This window comes from Phaethon lepturus, unplaced genomic scaffold (genome assembly GCF_000687285.1).
Source record: "Phaethon lepturus isolate BGI_N335 unplaced genomic scaffold, ASM68728v1 scaffold8657, whole genome shotgun sequence".
Lineage (NCBI taxonomy): Eukaryota > Metazoa > Chordata > Aves > Phaethontiformes > Phaethontidae > Phaethon > Phaethon lepturus.
Window position 1 is genome coordinate 782 of NW_010551082.1, and position 14,095 is coordinate 14,876.

The following is a 14,095-nucleotide window of genomic DNA, read 5'->3' on the forward strand; positions in this document are numbered from 1 at the left end:
TCTAGTTGAAGATGTCCCTGCTCATTGCAGGGGGTTTGGACTAGATGGCCTTTAAAGGTCCCTTCCAACCCAAACTGTTCTATGATTACATGACTCTATGAAATCTTGGGAATGAAATTTTGATGGTGTCAATCTAGAAGTCCAAAATCCTTCAGAATGGAGAAGAGTAACTAGTGGCAGCCAAGTTAAGCATTTAGGTATGAAAGAATATTTTGTCACTACATCAAAAGAATTTGTCTTCTGTCAGGACAGCTTTTCTTTTCTGAATACCAAAGAAGATGATTAAGAAAGTTCAGGGAAATGAGCAAGCAGCTTGGTAATGCAGGCATCTGCGGGTGATATTTGCTCTCTCAGTTCCCTGCCAGTGGCAGCAGGTTAAGTGGAAAAGCACACATCTTCTGCTCACTGGTGCAGCAGCAGGAGCTAAGGGTCGTCTATTGTACCCACTCCTAATCCAGGCTACATTCAGGTTTCTTGTTTCAAAAACCCAGGGCTTTTTACAGGGCTATGCAGGTGGTAAAACAATGTATTTTAAAACTGTAGCCTACAAAAATTTAGAGAATTTAAATTACATCCTGGAATGGTGCAGTGAGCACAGTGATGTCCGTACAGGACGTGTGAATTTTCAAAACAAGTTTCTCAGATTCTGGAGGTAATAATTTTTAAAGCTATGTCCCTGGTGTTGGCTGCTTATGCACTTTAAAAAACAGATGGAAAAAATCCCAGGGTGCAAATCCCCCTATAATTTACACTGGTAGATTTTAATTCAATATATCTTCTTGAAAAGTGGAAGAGGAGTATAAAAGTCATGGGAAGGTTATTTAATCTTTTGAGGATTTTAACTATTTTAAAAAGCTTTATTTAAATAAATTATTACAGTTCAAATTGGTAGAACAAATACAGTAGGTGAAGGGAACAGATAGCTCCCCACCCCCACTCTGCATTCCCACTTGAAAGAAAATAATATATGCAGGATTTCTGCAAAACACATTGCATTTTCTTTAAGAAATACACTCTTTTTATACCCTTCAAGAGGCAGAAGTCTTCATGGCTTTATCCCAAACTTGCTTTTGTGCCATTAAAACATATTCACTAAAATCCTCAGTAGCAATCTGAAGATTGTGAGGAATCTGTTTTTAATAAATTAAAACCTACAGAAACAGAAAAAAGCTAGAATGTTCAAAAATTACTTGGTGAATCATAAACTTACTGTTTTTCGTGGAAGCTTGGGCAGCTAATTGTCTTAGAACCTCCAACAAAATTTTACCCTATCTTACTGGAAGAGTAATTGTGTAACACTGGAAAAGTTCTGACAGTACACTGTATCCTTAATACAGTGATTTTTAGTATTTAGCCAATGAAACTAACGTAAATTTCATTTACTAGGAAAAAGAGAATTATTTACTGATTTTTGCCTTGAAGAGAGAGATGTGTTTTTCATGAAGACACCCTGTATTGCAGCAAGTGAAAAGCGGGGTTTTAAGTTTCAACCTTCCTGAAGTGCAATAAAGCAATTCCATGATGTCAAAGGAACTGTGTATGCAATAAATACTTGAAAATTTATTGAAATGGGATAATGAAATTATAATGCATGTTAACTAGCTAGTGACAAAGTCATTTTAAGAGCCTTTACAATATTCAGATTGCAGGCTGCCTCTCAGAAATGCAAATGTGTGAATGGTGTAACTCTGAGAACAACGGTTTAGTAAAACCCTGCTTAATTTAAAGTTCTGTATTGCTCTTATGCACAGAACAGGGCTGCTAGCATTTAAGAGCCAAGCAGTTTGACCACATTTGGAAATAATCTTTCCTGTATGAAATAGGATTCAAAATTAAATACTCTGTTTGGACTTTTTCCATCAAATGTTAGCTCTCCGATTTTTCAGTTAATAAAAAAGAATATAGTTGATTATGTTGGATAGAAAATATACTAGAAAAACATAGCATTGCTTGTTTTTGTTACTGAATTCTTAGCAATCTCTGAATGATATATGCCTCTGGTGGGGGAAATGTACTGAGGAGTGGAAAGTGCAGTCAGTCTGTCTATGTGGTTTTAAGAAATGGATTCCACAGTAACAACCTCCATTAGCACGGTAGGTGGGTACGTATGCAAAGTGATTCCTGTTGTCTCAGGGGAAAAAGGCTTGTTGGTTTAATGCAGTACTCTGGCTACTCCCTCGTGACTAATTCCTAGGTACCAAAACATAGGACTGAAGACGATTGATGTACCTGTTTACATTATCTGCTACAGGCAACACACAATACCAATGGAAACTTTTTGGGATGTGAGAGAGAAATAAATTAAAAAAATAATTGCATGCAACAGCATGCAAATGCCATAAACGGAAAGAAATTTGTGCTAATCCAAAATCTATTCCATTAAAAGAGGATTAAAAAAAAAAGATCACCTAGCTTCAGATCATCAAAACATGAAGGCTGCAGTGCAGTGCCACTTGCAGTGACAATAGCTCTCTGTTATACAATGCTATTAAGGTACACCCAATATTCTAGGGACAATCTTGGAAATTCATCTATAGAAGTTGGGATATTTGGCCCTTCTGCAGGACAAAGAATATAATGCGACAAAGCGAAGAAATGTCACAGAATCACAGAATCACTAAGGTTGGAAAGGACCTTCAAGATCATCAAGTCCAACCATTAATCCAGCGCCACCGTGTCCTCTAAACCATGTCCTGAAGCGCCGCATTCACACGTTTTTTGAACACTTCCAGAGATGGTGACTCCACCACCTCCCTGGGCAGCCTCTTCCAATGCTTGACCACCCTCTTGGTGAAGAAATTTTTCCTAATATCCAATCTAAACCTTCCCTGGCGCAACTTGAGGCCATTTCCTCTCATTCTATCACTAGTTACTTGGGAGAAGACACCAACACCCACATCACCACGACCCCCTTTCAGGTAGTTGTAGAGAGCGATAAGGTCTCCCCTCAGCCTCCTCTTCTCCAAACTAAACAACCCCAGTTCCCTCAGCCGCTCCTCATAAGACTTGTGCTCCAGACCCCTCATCAGCTTCGTTGCCCTTCTTTGGACGCGCAGTGTCCAAGCAGTGTTCTGAGTAAAATCAGGATGTTAGTGGGCAAATCTCCCATATCAGTGGAAGTGGTAATGAACTGAGAGAGTTCCATGTGTTAGAAACCTGGGCAGATTTGTAGCAGTTAGATTTGGCAGGAACATCTCCATTGGAGGTGTTCAAGTCTACATTAAATAATAACAAGATTAAAAAAAAGATTTACAACATTTAGAAAGCCCCTCCACATATACTTATATATGAATGTATATTAATTTGGGTTAACACTACAGCTTTCAATTAAATTGAAACTAACAGCCAGGATATTTGTGTAAAAGCTAATGTATTCAAAAAAAAAAAAAAAAAAGGAAAGGAAAAAGCTCCAGTTCTTTCATTTTTTTCTACTGTCATTTAAGGTCTTCAGAACATTTTGTAAACAATGTTTTTTATAATGTTGATTTGTTTCCTCTCCAAACTTTTAATGACACCATTTTTGCTAAGTGGTAAAATGAAAGTTCAGACTTCACACTGAGCGCTTCATGCTATACCCAAAAATTATCATATTGCATCTCTGAAAGTAGACTAATTGATACATGTTTTGCAGATCAAAGCTTTTGCCTTCACGTGGGAAAACTGCAATACTGCCTAAAAATGAAATACCTTGTTATTTATTCACTAGTAAGCAAAGAGTAAAACCCCACAACACAAAGGTGTGGAAATGGCACACCTTTCTGCGGCTGTGTTCACACGTGGTGCCAATAACTGACTTGCATAAAGCCTTCTAGCACAAAGCCGTGGATGAAAATGGGTCAGAAAACAAGCATCATACTGTGTTATCATTAAGACTTGTCTACGCTGTAGTGATTAATTAGGGAAGCCTGTCTTCCCTTACCTACCATGTTCCAATTTGTTCCAAAATACTATTAGAACTTTTTGGTATCCAGCTTGCTCAGATGTAGGAGCATGTGTGGAAGGTTGCTTGGTCTTTTCTGCAGTCTTAAATTTTACAGTGTATTGTCCAAAATGAGGCTGTTTAGTGAAATACTAAATGGAGGCTTCAGCAAAACACTAATCAAATTTTCAATAGCCCACCTGATTTTTCAGTCAATCCTGGATACCGTGATATACTCACAGTATGCTACTTAAAAATGGTTTTAAAATGCCAGTGCATGAAACCTCAGATATCCTTTCAGAAGACTTGGAGGACTAACTCCACTTTTGTGATGGAGAAAAAGAGGTGCTCACACCAAGATGAGCCAGTGCAAGAGTTTGGCTCAGTACTGAGACTTGGTATAGACCATACTGGTTTTCCATTTTTTGTAAGAACAACATCACTTCTGCACTGGGTCAGAGCTAAGCGTACCTTGCTCAGTGCATACCCAGGGTGTCTGATGGTGCACAAAAGCAAGAGCATAGGGAGGTGTTAAGGCACAGGGAAAGTGCACAGCAGTCATTGCTCACCACACTCTCCCATACTCCAGAAGCTTACAGCTCAGGGACTTCCTGAGCCAGGAGGAAGTCTATGCACTATATTGTTCTCAGTGGATTTTTCTTGCATGATCTGTCCAGTCATCTTTTGAACTCAGACTTTTAATCAACAACCCTCTGTGGCAATGAGTTCCAATTTAAATACATGTTGACTGAACAAACTCCATCTTTTGATTGATTTAAGAATCCTTCAGTTTCATAACGCAAGTACATGTTCCCTAGTGGTATTGTCATTAAACATACAGGGAACAGGAAGAAGTTAAATGACCTCTCTGAATTCATAATCAATGATTGCTATGCACTGAAGCCAGAAGTGTTGACTTCCTGGCCAAAGGTTAGACAATATAGTTTTCTCAGAGGAATAGTTATTTAACAAAAAAAACAATCTGAGGAATAATCAGTAAGCTTGTTCATTCAGGAAAGTCACAGATTCAAAACAGAGGGAGTATTTAATAAAAAATGTGCTACAATACAAAATATAAAGCAATGATAGTTGACATCATTATAAGTCAAACAAAATTACTATATTAATAGTTCTTCCACTGTTTGTTGCCCTAGCCTTCAGTATACTAACTGAGACCTATGCTTTGTAGCCCTGAAGACAGTAAAAATCAGAGGGAAGGACTTAACCTGTATTTCTGACAAAGGGCCAGTTGTCAAGGGTATCTAATGATAATGGGGCTGCGGTTCTAACTAATGACCACTTCAACACAGGCTCCCAAGTGCCTGACTAGCCCAGACAACAGAAATAATGTCTTCGTCCCTGTGGCTACATCTGCACCAAGATACAAGAGACAGTTGAGAAATGGGCCTGTGTGAACATCATGGAGTTCAACAAGGCCAAGTGCAAGGTCCTGCACCTGGGTTGGGGCAACCCCAGGTATCAGTACAGGCTGGGGGATGGAGGGATTGAGAGCAGCCCTGCTGAGAAGGACTTGGGGGTACTTGGTGGTGGATGAAAAGCTGGACATGAACTGGCAATGTGCACTCGCAGCCCAGAAGGCCAACCGTGTCCTAGGCTGCATCCAAAGCAGTGTGGTCAGCAGGTCAAGCAAGGGAGGGGATTCTGCCCCTCTACTCTGCTCTGGTGGGACCCCACCTGGAGTCCTGCATCCAGCTCTGGAGCCCTCAGCACAGGAAAGACATGGACCTGTTGGAGCGGGTCCAGAGGAGGGACACAAAAATGATCAGAGGGATGGAACAGCTCTCCTGTGAGGCCAGGCTGAGAGAATTGGGGCTGTTCAGCCTGGAGAAGAGAAGGCTCCAGGGAGACCTAACTGCAGCCTGCCAGTATTTAAAGGGGGCTTACAGGAAAGATGGGGACAGACTTTTTAGCAGGGCCTGTAGTGATAGGACAAGGGGTAATGGTTTTTAACTGAAAGAGGGGGGATTTAGATTGGACAGGACAAAAAAATGTTTCACAATGAGGGTGGTGAAACCCTGGCCCAAGTTGCCCAGAGAGGTGGCAGATGCCCCATCCCTGGAAACATTCCAGGTCAGGTTGGACGGGGCTCTAAGCAACCTGGGCTAGTTGAATATGATCCTGCTCATTGCAGGGGGGTTGGACTAGATGGCCTTTAAAGCTCCCTTCCAACCCTACTTTTCTATAATTCCATGATTCTGTGAGTCCTGTTAAAATGAATAGTACTTGTGCCTTTTGGAATATGTGTTGGCTTCAAAAGCTCTCACTACATGGGATTCACAGAAAACACACAAGAATGAATTCTGAATTTTAAAAACCTCCAAAATTGTTATTGTTTTGCATTTAAAATTTTGGCCTTAAATATTCCTAGAAAATATTTTTTCCTTTTGTTCTTGGCATGTGAGTACATTTATATTTAAAGGCACTTGGTTTACAGAGAAACCATAAGGAAACGGAACTAGAAAAGAGAAGGTTTATACTTACTAACAACATTAGCTTGTCCAGTGAAGATGGTGTACTGCAGCTCATAAGAGACCACGCTGAACTCATCATCCGACGTCCAGTGGACAGTGATGGTATCATAAGAAGCTGTACAGAGTTCTTCTCGAATGGTGGGTGGGTTGGGAGCTGTGAGATACAACACAGGAGACTTACTGACGCAATCAGTAAGATATTTCCTTTCTCACCTGAGATTAAGGCAAATGATGTATGAGTTTGCAGCTATACCATCCAACAGACTTTTCAACATATTTTCACCAATTCCAGTAGTAACTTAGCTTATCAATAAATCGTTGCAAAGGAATTCTTTCTATCAATATAACCACATAAGAAGTCCAGATTTTGAAAATATTTTGTTTTAAAATAGCTTTAGTTTCAGATGCCCTAGCACAGATGGTGTGTTTGTGGTACAATCAACAAGTTATTTTTTCTAGGCTTGTTTCTGACCATCACACTAAAATAATCCAAGTTTCATTGAAGCATATATCAATAGGGAGAGTCAACACTCCTCACTGTTGACTTGAAAGCAGTGTTTGCCAGGCGTATCTTACCAGAGATTGGCAAAGTGGTATTTAAAAAAAATACAATTTTTCAGAAGCCTCCATACACTCATGCTTTCATGCTCGATGTCTCCAAGTTAATTTTTATTTATTTCCTAGCTATCCTTTCTAATACAGGCGCATATAAATTCTGTTGGCTATACAACTCACTTTTTCTCAGCTTTATGTAAAGAGTTCTTATCATAACTTCGTGACTATATGACTAATACAACCTAAACTTTAATGTCATTGATAATTAAAAAATTCTAGAAAACTACCCAAACACTTTAATAAAAAGTTGCCCCTCTGGTTGTTTTGGTTTTTTTTTTTCATCAACAAACAAGATATCTGTGTAGCAAGCTATACATTCTTCTCCTGTATTAACACATGGGTTTATTTTAAAAACCTATTTAAAAAAGTGAAACTTGAAGCAAACTCCTTAGGTCTAAATTTTCCTTGTTTGCATTCTCTACAAAGCCAAGCACCTAAATAAGAAACAAATGAGTCTTTCTTTGAAAGACTGGTGGGCCTTCCTGCATGCTTGTCTCAGTGGGAGTCTCATTCGTAATCATCTCCCCTACATGCCACCATCATACAAAAAAAAAATCCTTGTGCTTAATAGTGCTCCTTCCAGCTGTCACAGGGTTAGGAAGGAGGGCACTCAAGCTGAAACAACCACAGTATGCCTGGATTAAAGGAAAAGGAAGGCAACTCTCAATAGTATCTTTGCTATCAGCTCTTTAACTTCTGTTAGACACAGATAACTGCCTCAAAAAAAGTCCCTCTGAAGGAATTCCACATTTACTTTTGCAACAACTTATTTTTATGAAACATCAATTTTATAACATTTACTTTCCATTAAGAATTTTTATAGTTCATGTCCCTGGTTTACTGATGTATGTTCCCAAGGATTAAAGTGCAGACGTATTTCCAAGCAGCCTTTTTCAACCAAGGGGCATAAGGAAACGCTCAAATGTGTTTCATGATATGACCGTGATTTGTGATGCTCTAAATATTGTAGCATGGAAGCTTACCGATGCCTTTGGTTTTTATTCAGCCAAGGAACCCTTGTGACAGACGGGTATTAATAAAGAGAGAGAGAAATTAACTAAAATAAGAACAGTCATCCAGGAGGGGAATATAAGTAAAAGGAAGAGAAAAAACCCCCGCAAACTTCTGGAAAGAAAACTGCTGCAGTTTAGAGGTTGTGTATTACCTGAGACCAACTAACTGTTGTAAAAGCTATGCAGTACTGCATTGGTCCTATCAGCTACGTTTCAGAAATGTATTCAACAGAACAATCTACTGGAGATGGTTTTTATTTTTAATTTTCACATTTTACCTGTCCTTCAAAGGCAAAAAAAAATTTGAAAAAAATCTTAATTACAAATATACAAGTGGATCCATTTTTTTGTGTGCTAGCATTCAACTAAAGTCTTCTTCAGGCATCATCTCCTGCACCTAACAGAGCAAAACCTTTTGCTTGAAAAATGCACCTGTTATTACTACAACACAGATAATAAATATTAATTTATGGAAAACAACAATTACTGAGGGTTTAATGAACAGTAAACTGCATTTCAATAGCACCTAAGTGTCTTCAACTCTGTTAAAAATGACAGCCTAAGTTCTCTTTCCATATGCACACCTGGCCGGCCTTATGGCTAGAGATTTACAGGCCTTCATGTAATAAGAATGACAGAAAAAAGAGATTTGACTTAAGCAGGACATCTTTTATCTTGCTCTTATGATTAACCCACACCCACCTGAGACTATACTGCATGAAGCTCAGCTCTTCAGGAGCACTCATTTCATAAACCACTCAGAATAAAATAACATTTATCTGCTTCTCCTGCAGACAGACAGGGAAGTCTACTTGCAAATACTTTGTTATAACTTTCAAAATAATGTAGAAATCTGACTGCCAAATTCATAATTCCACAGCATTTCCTTTGGAGAGTGTAAGTAAGTCCATAATGCAATTAAAGAGATTGATCTTAATCAGTTATCTTCATTATGACATTTGATAGTGTGTGGTTTGCTTATAACATTTACTAGAGCTCAGGTGCCACAGGGAAAGCCCTACGGAGACTCCAGAGTGATCTCAAGGCTGCACCAGCACCTTCCCCCATGTGTCCTTGATGCAGGTGTGCTCCACCACTGCTCAGGAAGGGGAAGTCCAGCATGCTTCCAACACAGCAGTGTCTGACACAAAGCCTCATATCCACCCTCCGGTCCTGTTTCCCAGAGGAGAAGCAGTGATTGCCCATGAGCCCTTCCAGTCTGTTTCAGGGTGAGAACAGCTGTTTGACAGCTGATGCTGTTAATAACCTCAGCTATTGGCAGCCTCCTGTCTGCAAACTACTACCCAATGTCAGGAAGAGGTGAAAAAAATCTGAAGCAGCTCTTGAAAACCCCAAATTTATAGCCTTGAGCAGTGAGGGAACCTGGAACCAGTGCCAGAAGACTTAGCAAGGCACAATGAAAGCTGCCGTGGTTTGAAGAATTGCTTCCTAACATCTGTAGCTCTCCTTGGTCATGGAGTGGCAATCTCCACAGAGGACCAGGGCAGACATCTGGGAGTAGTAACTGCTTCAGTCGCATTGACTTTCATCCATCTGCATCCATGAATCAACACTCTCTGACAAGAGTGAAAATCATTGCTGAAGGCTGTTTTAGTTAATTTGTGTGACTTCAACTCAAAACTGAGCAGGCACACTTAAATAGTCAAGAACCACATCTGAAGTGCCTGAAAGGCAAAAACTGATATTAGAATGGCAGCTTCTTAAACTTGCTCCCAGAAGTAACTGATCTTGTGAGTGTACATACTCCATTTCAACCAGGTTAGTCTAACCCACCTTCCGTTCAATGTCATCTGCGTGGCTTTTGTTCTGAAGCAGACTGAAAGCACTCATATGGTTCATATATCTTGAGAGAAACTGCCATCTCTCACTGGTGAATCCCAGCATGAGTGCAGTGCCTCCTGGACAACCATCGAGATTATTTATAAATCCTCTCAGCATAAGGTCACAGAGATTGACAAAAAACACCTGAACTTACCGTAGAATCATAGAATTCAGGTGGGTTGGAAGGGACATTTAAAGGTCATCTAGTCCAATCCCCCTGCAATGAGCAGGGACATCTTCAACTAGATCAGGTTGCTCAGAGCCCCGTCCAACCTCACCTGGAATGTTTCCAGGGATGGGGCATCTACCACCTCTCTGGGCAACCTCTGCCAGCGGTTCACCTCCCTCATTGTCAAAATTTTCTTCCTTAGATCTAGTTGAAATCTACCCTCTTTTAGTTAAAAACCATTACCCCTTGTCCTATTGCTACAGGCCCTGCTAAAAAGTCTGTCTCCATCCCAATTCTCTCAGCCTGTCCTCACAGGAGAGGTGTTCCATCCCTCTGATCATTTCGGTGGCCCTCCTCTGGACCTGCTCCAACAGGTCCATGTCTTTCCTGTGCTGAGGGCTCCAGAGCTGGATGCAGGACTCCAGGTGGGGTCCCACCAGAGTGGAGTAGAGGGGCAGAATCCCCTCCCTCGACCTGCTGGCCATGTTAGTTTTTTTGCAGCCCAGGATATGGTTGGCTTTCGTTTCCTTGGTGTCCACCTCCTTGCTGACATGGGGTGATTGACTTTGTAAGTGTTCCTTACTTTTTTTTATATTGAGTAAAAAACAAAGATCTAAGCCATCTTCTTGACTTAATGGTGCTAGAAATACTCATATTGTTGGTATGAACATAAGGGAGTTGAGGAAGCTGCTCTGAACCTCTCTTGATTGGTCATTACTGGGCTCCATGGTGTATCATGACACTGGACTGAACCAGCATGCAGGAACTTGAGAGGCACAGTTACACCAGATGTAGATACAAATTTGATGTGTTACAAACATGTCATGCATGAGCTGGCATCAAGGGCTCAGTCATACAACCATGTAGACATCGTCTTTGGGTAGACGAGAACTATTAAAAAAAAAAAAAAAACGTGATTAAGAAGAGATTCAACCAAAACATGACACTGTGCTAGCTGAAGGTTGGTTTTGATTTTTTAATACTGAGAGTTAGGAGGAAAGACAGGTTGTTTTTGTGGGGAAAAAAAGGCTGGCATATGCTAGGTAATGCATATTTCTTAGTACAGTCATAGCTGAAGTGATGGATGAAGAAAAAGTATCATTGTTTCAGGTGGGATTTCTGAAGCAGGACAAATTGCAAGGTCAAAGAATAGATGTTCTTGCAACTGATTTCAAAGTATTAAGACACAGAATAAGTTTACAAGTCATATGCATTGGCTAGATCTAGCTAGATACATGTTTAGAAAAAGATGAGTTCCAGATGAAGAGCTTGAGGAACTGGCAAGATAAGAAAGCTTTCAAAAGACATCAAGGCTATATATAAAAAGGATAGAACAGTCAGAGGAAGATTAAGGGTATTGTTTTACAATACTGAGCTTGACATCTCAATGTCTGGCTGGCAACTTTCAGAGAGATATCAGAGATTTTCATTTGGATAGCAGAAGCTTTGGACAGACAGCTGTGCAAATGATAAGCACTATCTAGTTAAATATATATTTGGGAAAGAAATAGCATAGGAAGAAAGAAAGATGCAAACTTCAGTGTGCCACATAGAAAACAGGTTGGGGAGATGGAGGATGAAGAATATCTGGCAAATAGTACACTGGGAAGAACCAAAGGAGAAGAAAATCTCCAGAAGACAACTAAGGTCAATTGCTTCGAAGGCAACTGACAGCAGAGAGAATGAAGCTGGAATTCAGGCTTTGACATTTTGTTCAGAAGCAGTACAGAGGATAGATATAATACAAGCTTCTTCACTTGATTCACAACACAGATGTGCCACTAGGACTTACAAATGGTCTTCATTTTACTTAGCTGTGAAACATGATAAAAGTAAAGTCCAATTCACTCTGTAACACAGTTTTCAGTTTAAGGTCTATGAAGGTTCCATTCATCAATCTGAAAGGGGTAAAATAAAATAAATCTTCCTCTATAGTTTCTGAACAACAATAGAGAATAATCAAGTGCATTTGGCTCTTGGGACTACACATATAGATTACATATATATATATATACATAAACGTATTTTCACTGTCTGTATAGGTTGTATTTTATGCTTAGATAATTTGGACATGTGTTTTGGATTTTGGCATTGCAGCCATATGCTATTTATTAACGTGAAGAAAACCAGTACAAAGACAGAGCCAGCTAAAAATGTTCTTCACTGGGCATCAAGGGCAAGGATAACAATGGTAGATTAGGAAAAAACAGCTAGACTGCTTGATATATTTGGAAGTTCCTTTAGACTGCATTGTAAGCAATTTTTCAAGACTGTGGATGAGGTAGGAAGAAGGAAGAGAAGGAGCTGTGTAAATGACACAGCCAGCATGATGGACCATGGGAAGGATCTTTGTAGCAAGACCACCCTTCATTTTGTTACAGATACAATCTTAATTTTCTTCAGTGTACAGCAATTAGGCTGGTAATATTGACATACGACATACAAAAGGAAGAAGACCTGGGAGGTGCAGGAACCAACTGCTAGATAGAATTCACACTGTATAACTTCAAACATCTAAAACACAATTATCTATATTTGAATGAGTATCCCTAGCCTCTGTTTGGAGAAAACTGGGAGAAATAGAAACCTCCAGAATGGAGTCAACTGACCTGATATACATGCCTTAAAATGAGGTGGTTATTCCTCCTCTTTGACTATAAAGGAAGCTGAGGCTGATTATTCTACAGATAGATTCCTAGGTTAGGGCAAAAGAATCTAGCTTTTTCTTAATCCTTCCTGTTATTTCCTTGGCTTTTTATAATTTTGGGGTGAATACTCAACATGGTGGCAAAAATTCCAGCAGACATTGGGAAGACTGGGTGTGAGGGGAAAGGCAGTCACCATAACATTTCACCAGTGTTGCATAAAAAGTTCAAATGATCCTCACCACATTATTATTGTGTATTATTTTCTTCAGTGTGTGTTAAACACTGATTGTATTCACCAGTTACACGGTGATACAGAAATTTCTTGCAGATAAAATCTCTCCTTCAGTTATGGCAAGAACCCCACAGCTCTATAAGGCAAGGGTGGTGCTGCCCTGTGCATGCAGACAGCCTTGTTCTTCCCAGTATTAATCTGTTCGCTTATTCCCCTGCAGAAAAGCCAGATGCCAGCTCTCTGCAGGGAAAAGGTCCGGTGGTTGGCAATGAGGAGACTCTGTGTTCTCACAATATTCTGAAATAACACGGGTATATCTCCTGCAAACCAGGCTAAAAGAATGGGCCCAGGAAGCGTTTTTAAGTGCTTTTCTAACAGTGACTTTCATTGCAAATTCTTGCTGTTAACAGAGCAGACGCTTAAAGACCCTGCAAAATGAAAACCTACCCTGTGTCTCTTCTGTTTTCAATTGAACTGGAATGAATTGTTCTAATTCTGGCATTGAAATCAAAACACCCTAAATTACAGTAATTTGTTTCTCTTTGTGAGTCATTATAGACTCTGAGATCGCACATTACTCAGGCCTTCAGTGAGGGTCTAATCCTGCGGGCTTCTTCAGGCCAAAGCTCTCAGCGAAGCGAGCTGGGGCTCTGCTCGGCAGCGAGCCCGGCGCACAGCCCGGCGCAGAGCACGCTGCGTGGTCTGTAGCCCCAGACACAGCGAGCTCCTGCTGTCCTGCGATGGGGAAACAGGCAGTGTCACGGGCGTGAGAAATGTCATCTTTCGCTGCCCAGCCCTTGATGTCGATTGCTTGAACAGCTTCTGCTTGCTCATGGGAAACCTGCCAGGCTGCGATCTGCTGGGGCGAGGAGGCAGCCCCAAGGGAGAGGGTAACGCGTGGAGCATCCACCCCTTGGGAAACAGGATCTGGTCCCTGCTCTCCCTCCTCTGGCTGCTCCAGGCTGAGCTCCAGCTGTTCCTTCACTTCACTCTGCTGCGGTGGCTTTTAACCATTTCTCACTCCCACTTGCCCACACCCTGCTGGGGCGGAATGCAAGGAGAGGAGGTAGGAGATGCACCCCACTTGTGCTCTGTAGCACCTAATGCTTCCTGGGGCATTCCGGGGCTCTTGGGAGTAATATATTTGGGATTTGGAGGAAGAGCG

The 14,095-nt window shown here is 40.7% G+C and overlaps 1 protein-coding gene across 1 annotated transcript in view; it reads right to left on the reverse strand.

The window, feature by feature from the left end:
- Positions 1 to 6,395: 6,395 nt before the first annotated feature.
- LOC104623620 (E3 ubiquitin-protein ligase Midline-1-like) overlaps positions 6,396 to 14,095 on the reverse strand; it is a gene marked incomplete at its 5' end in the record, with an annotated part of 31,243 nt that continues 23,543 nt past the window's right edge. The window contains one exon of the mRNA XM_010290766.1: positions 6,396 to 6,565. Coding sequence (XP_010289068.1) covers positions 6,396 to 6,565 — 170 coding nt within the window. The remainder of the gene's footprint in view (positions 6,566 to 14,095) is intronic.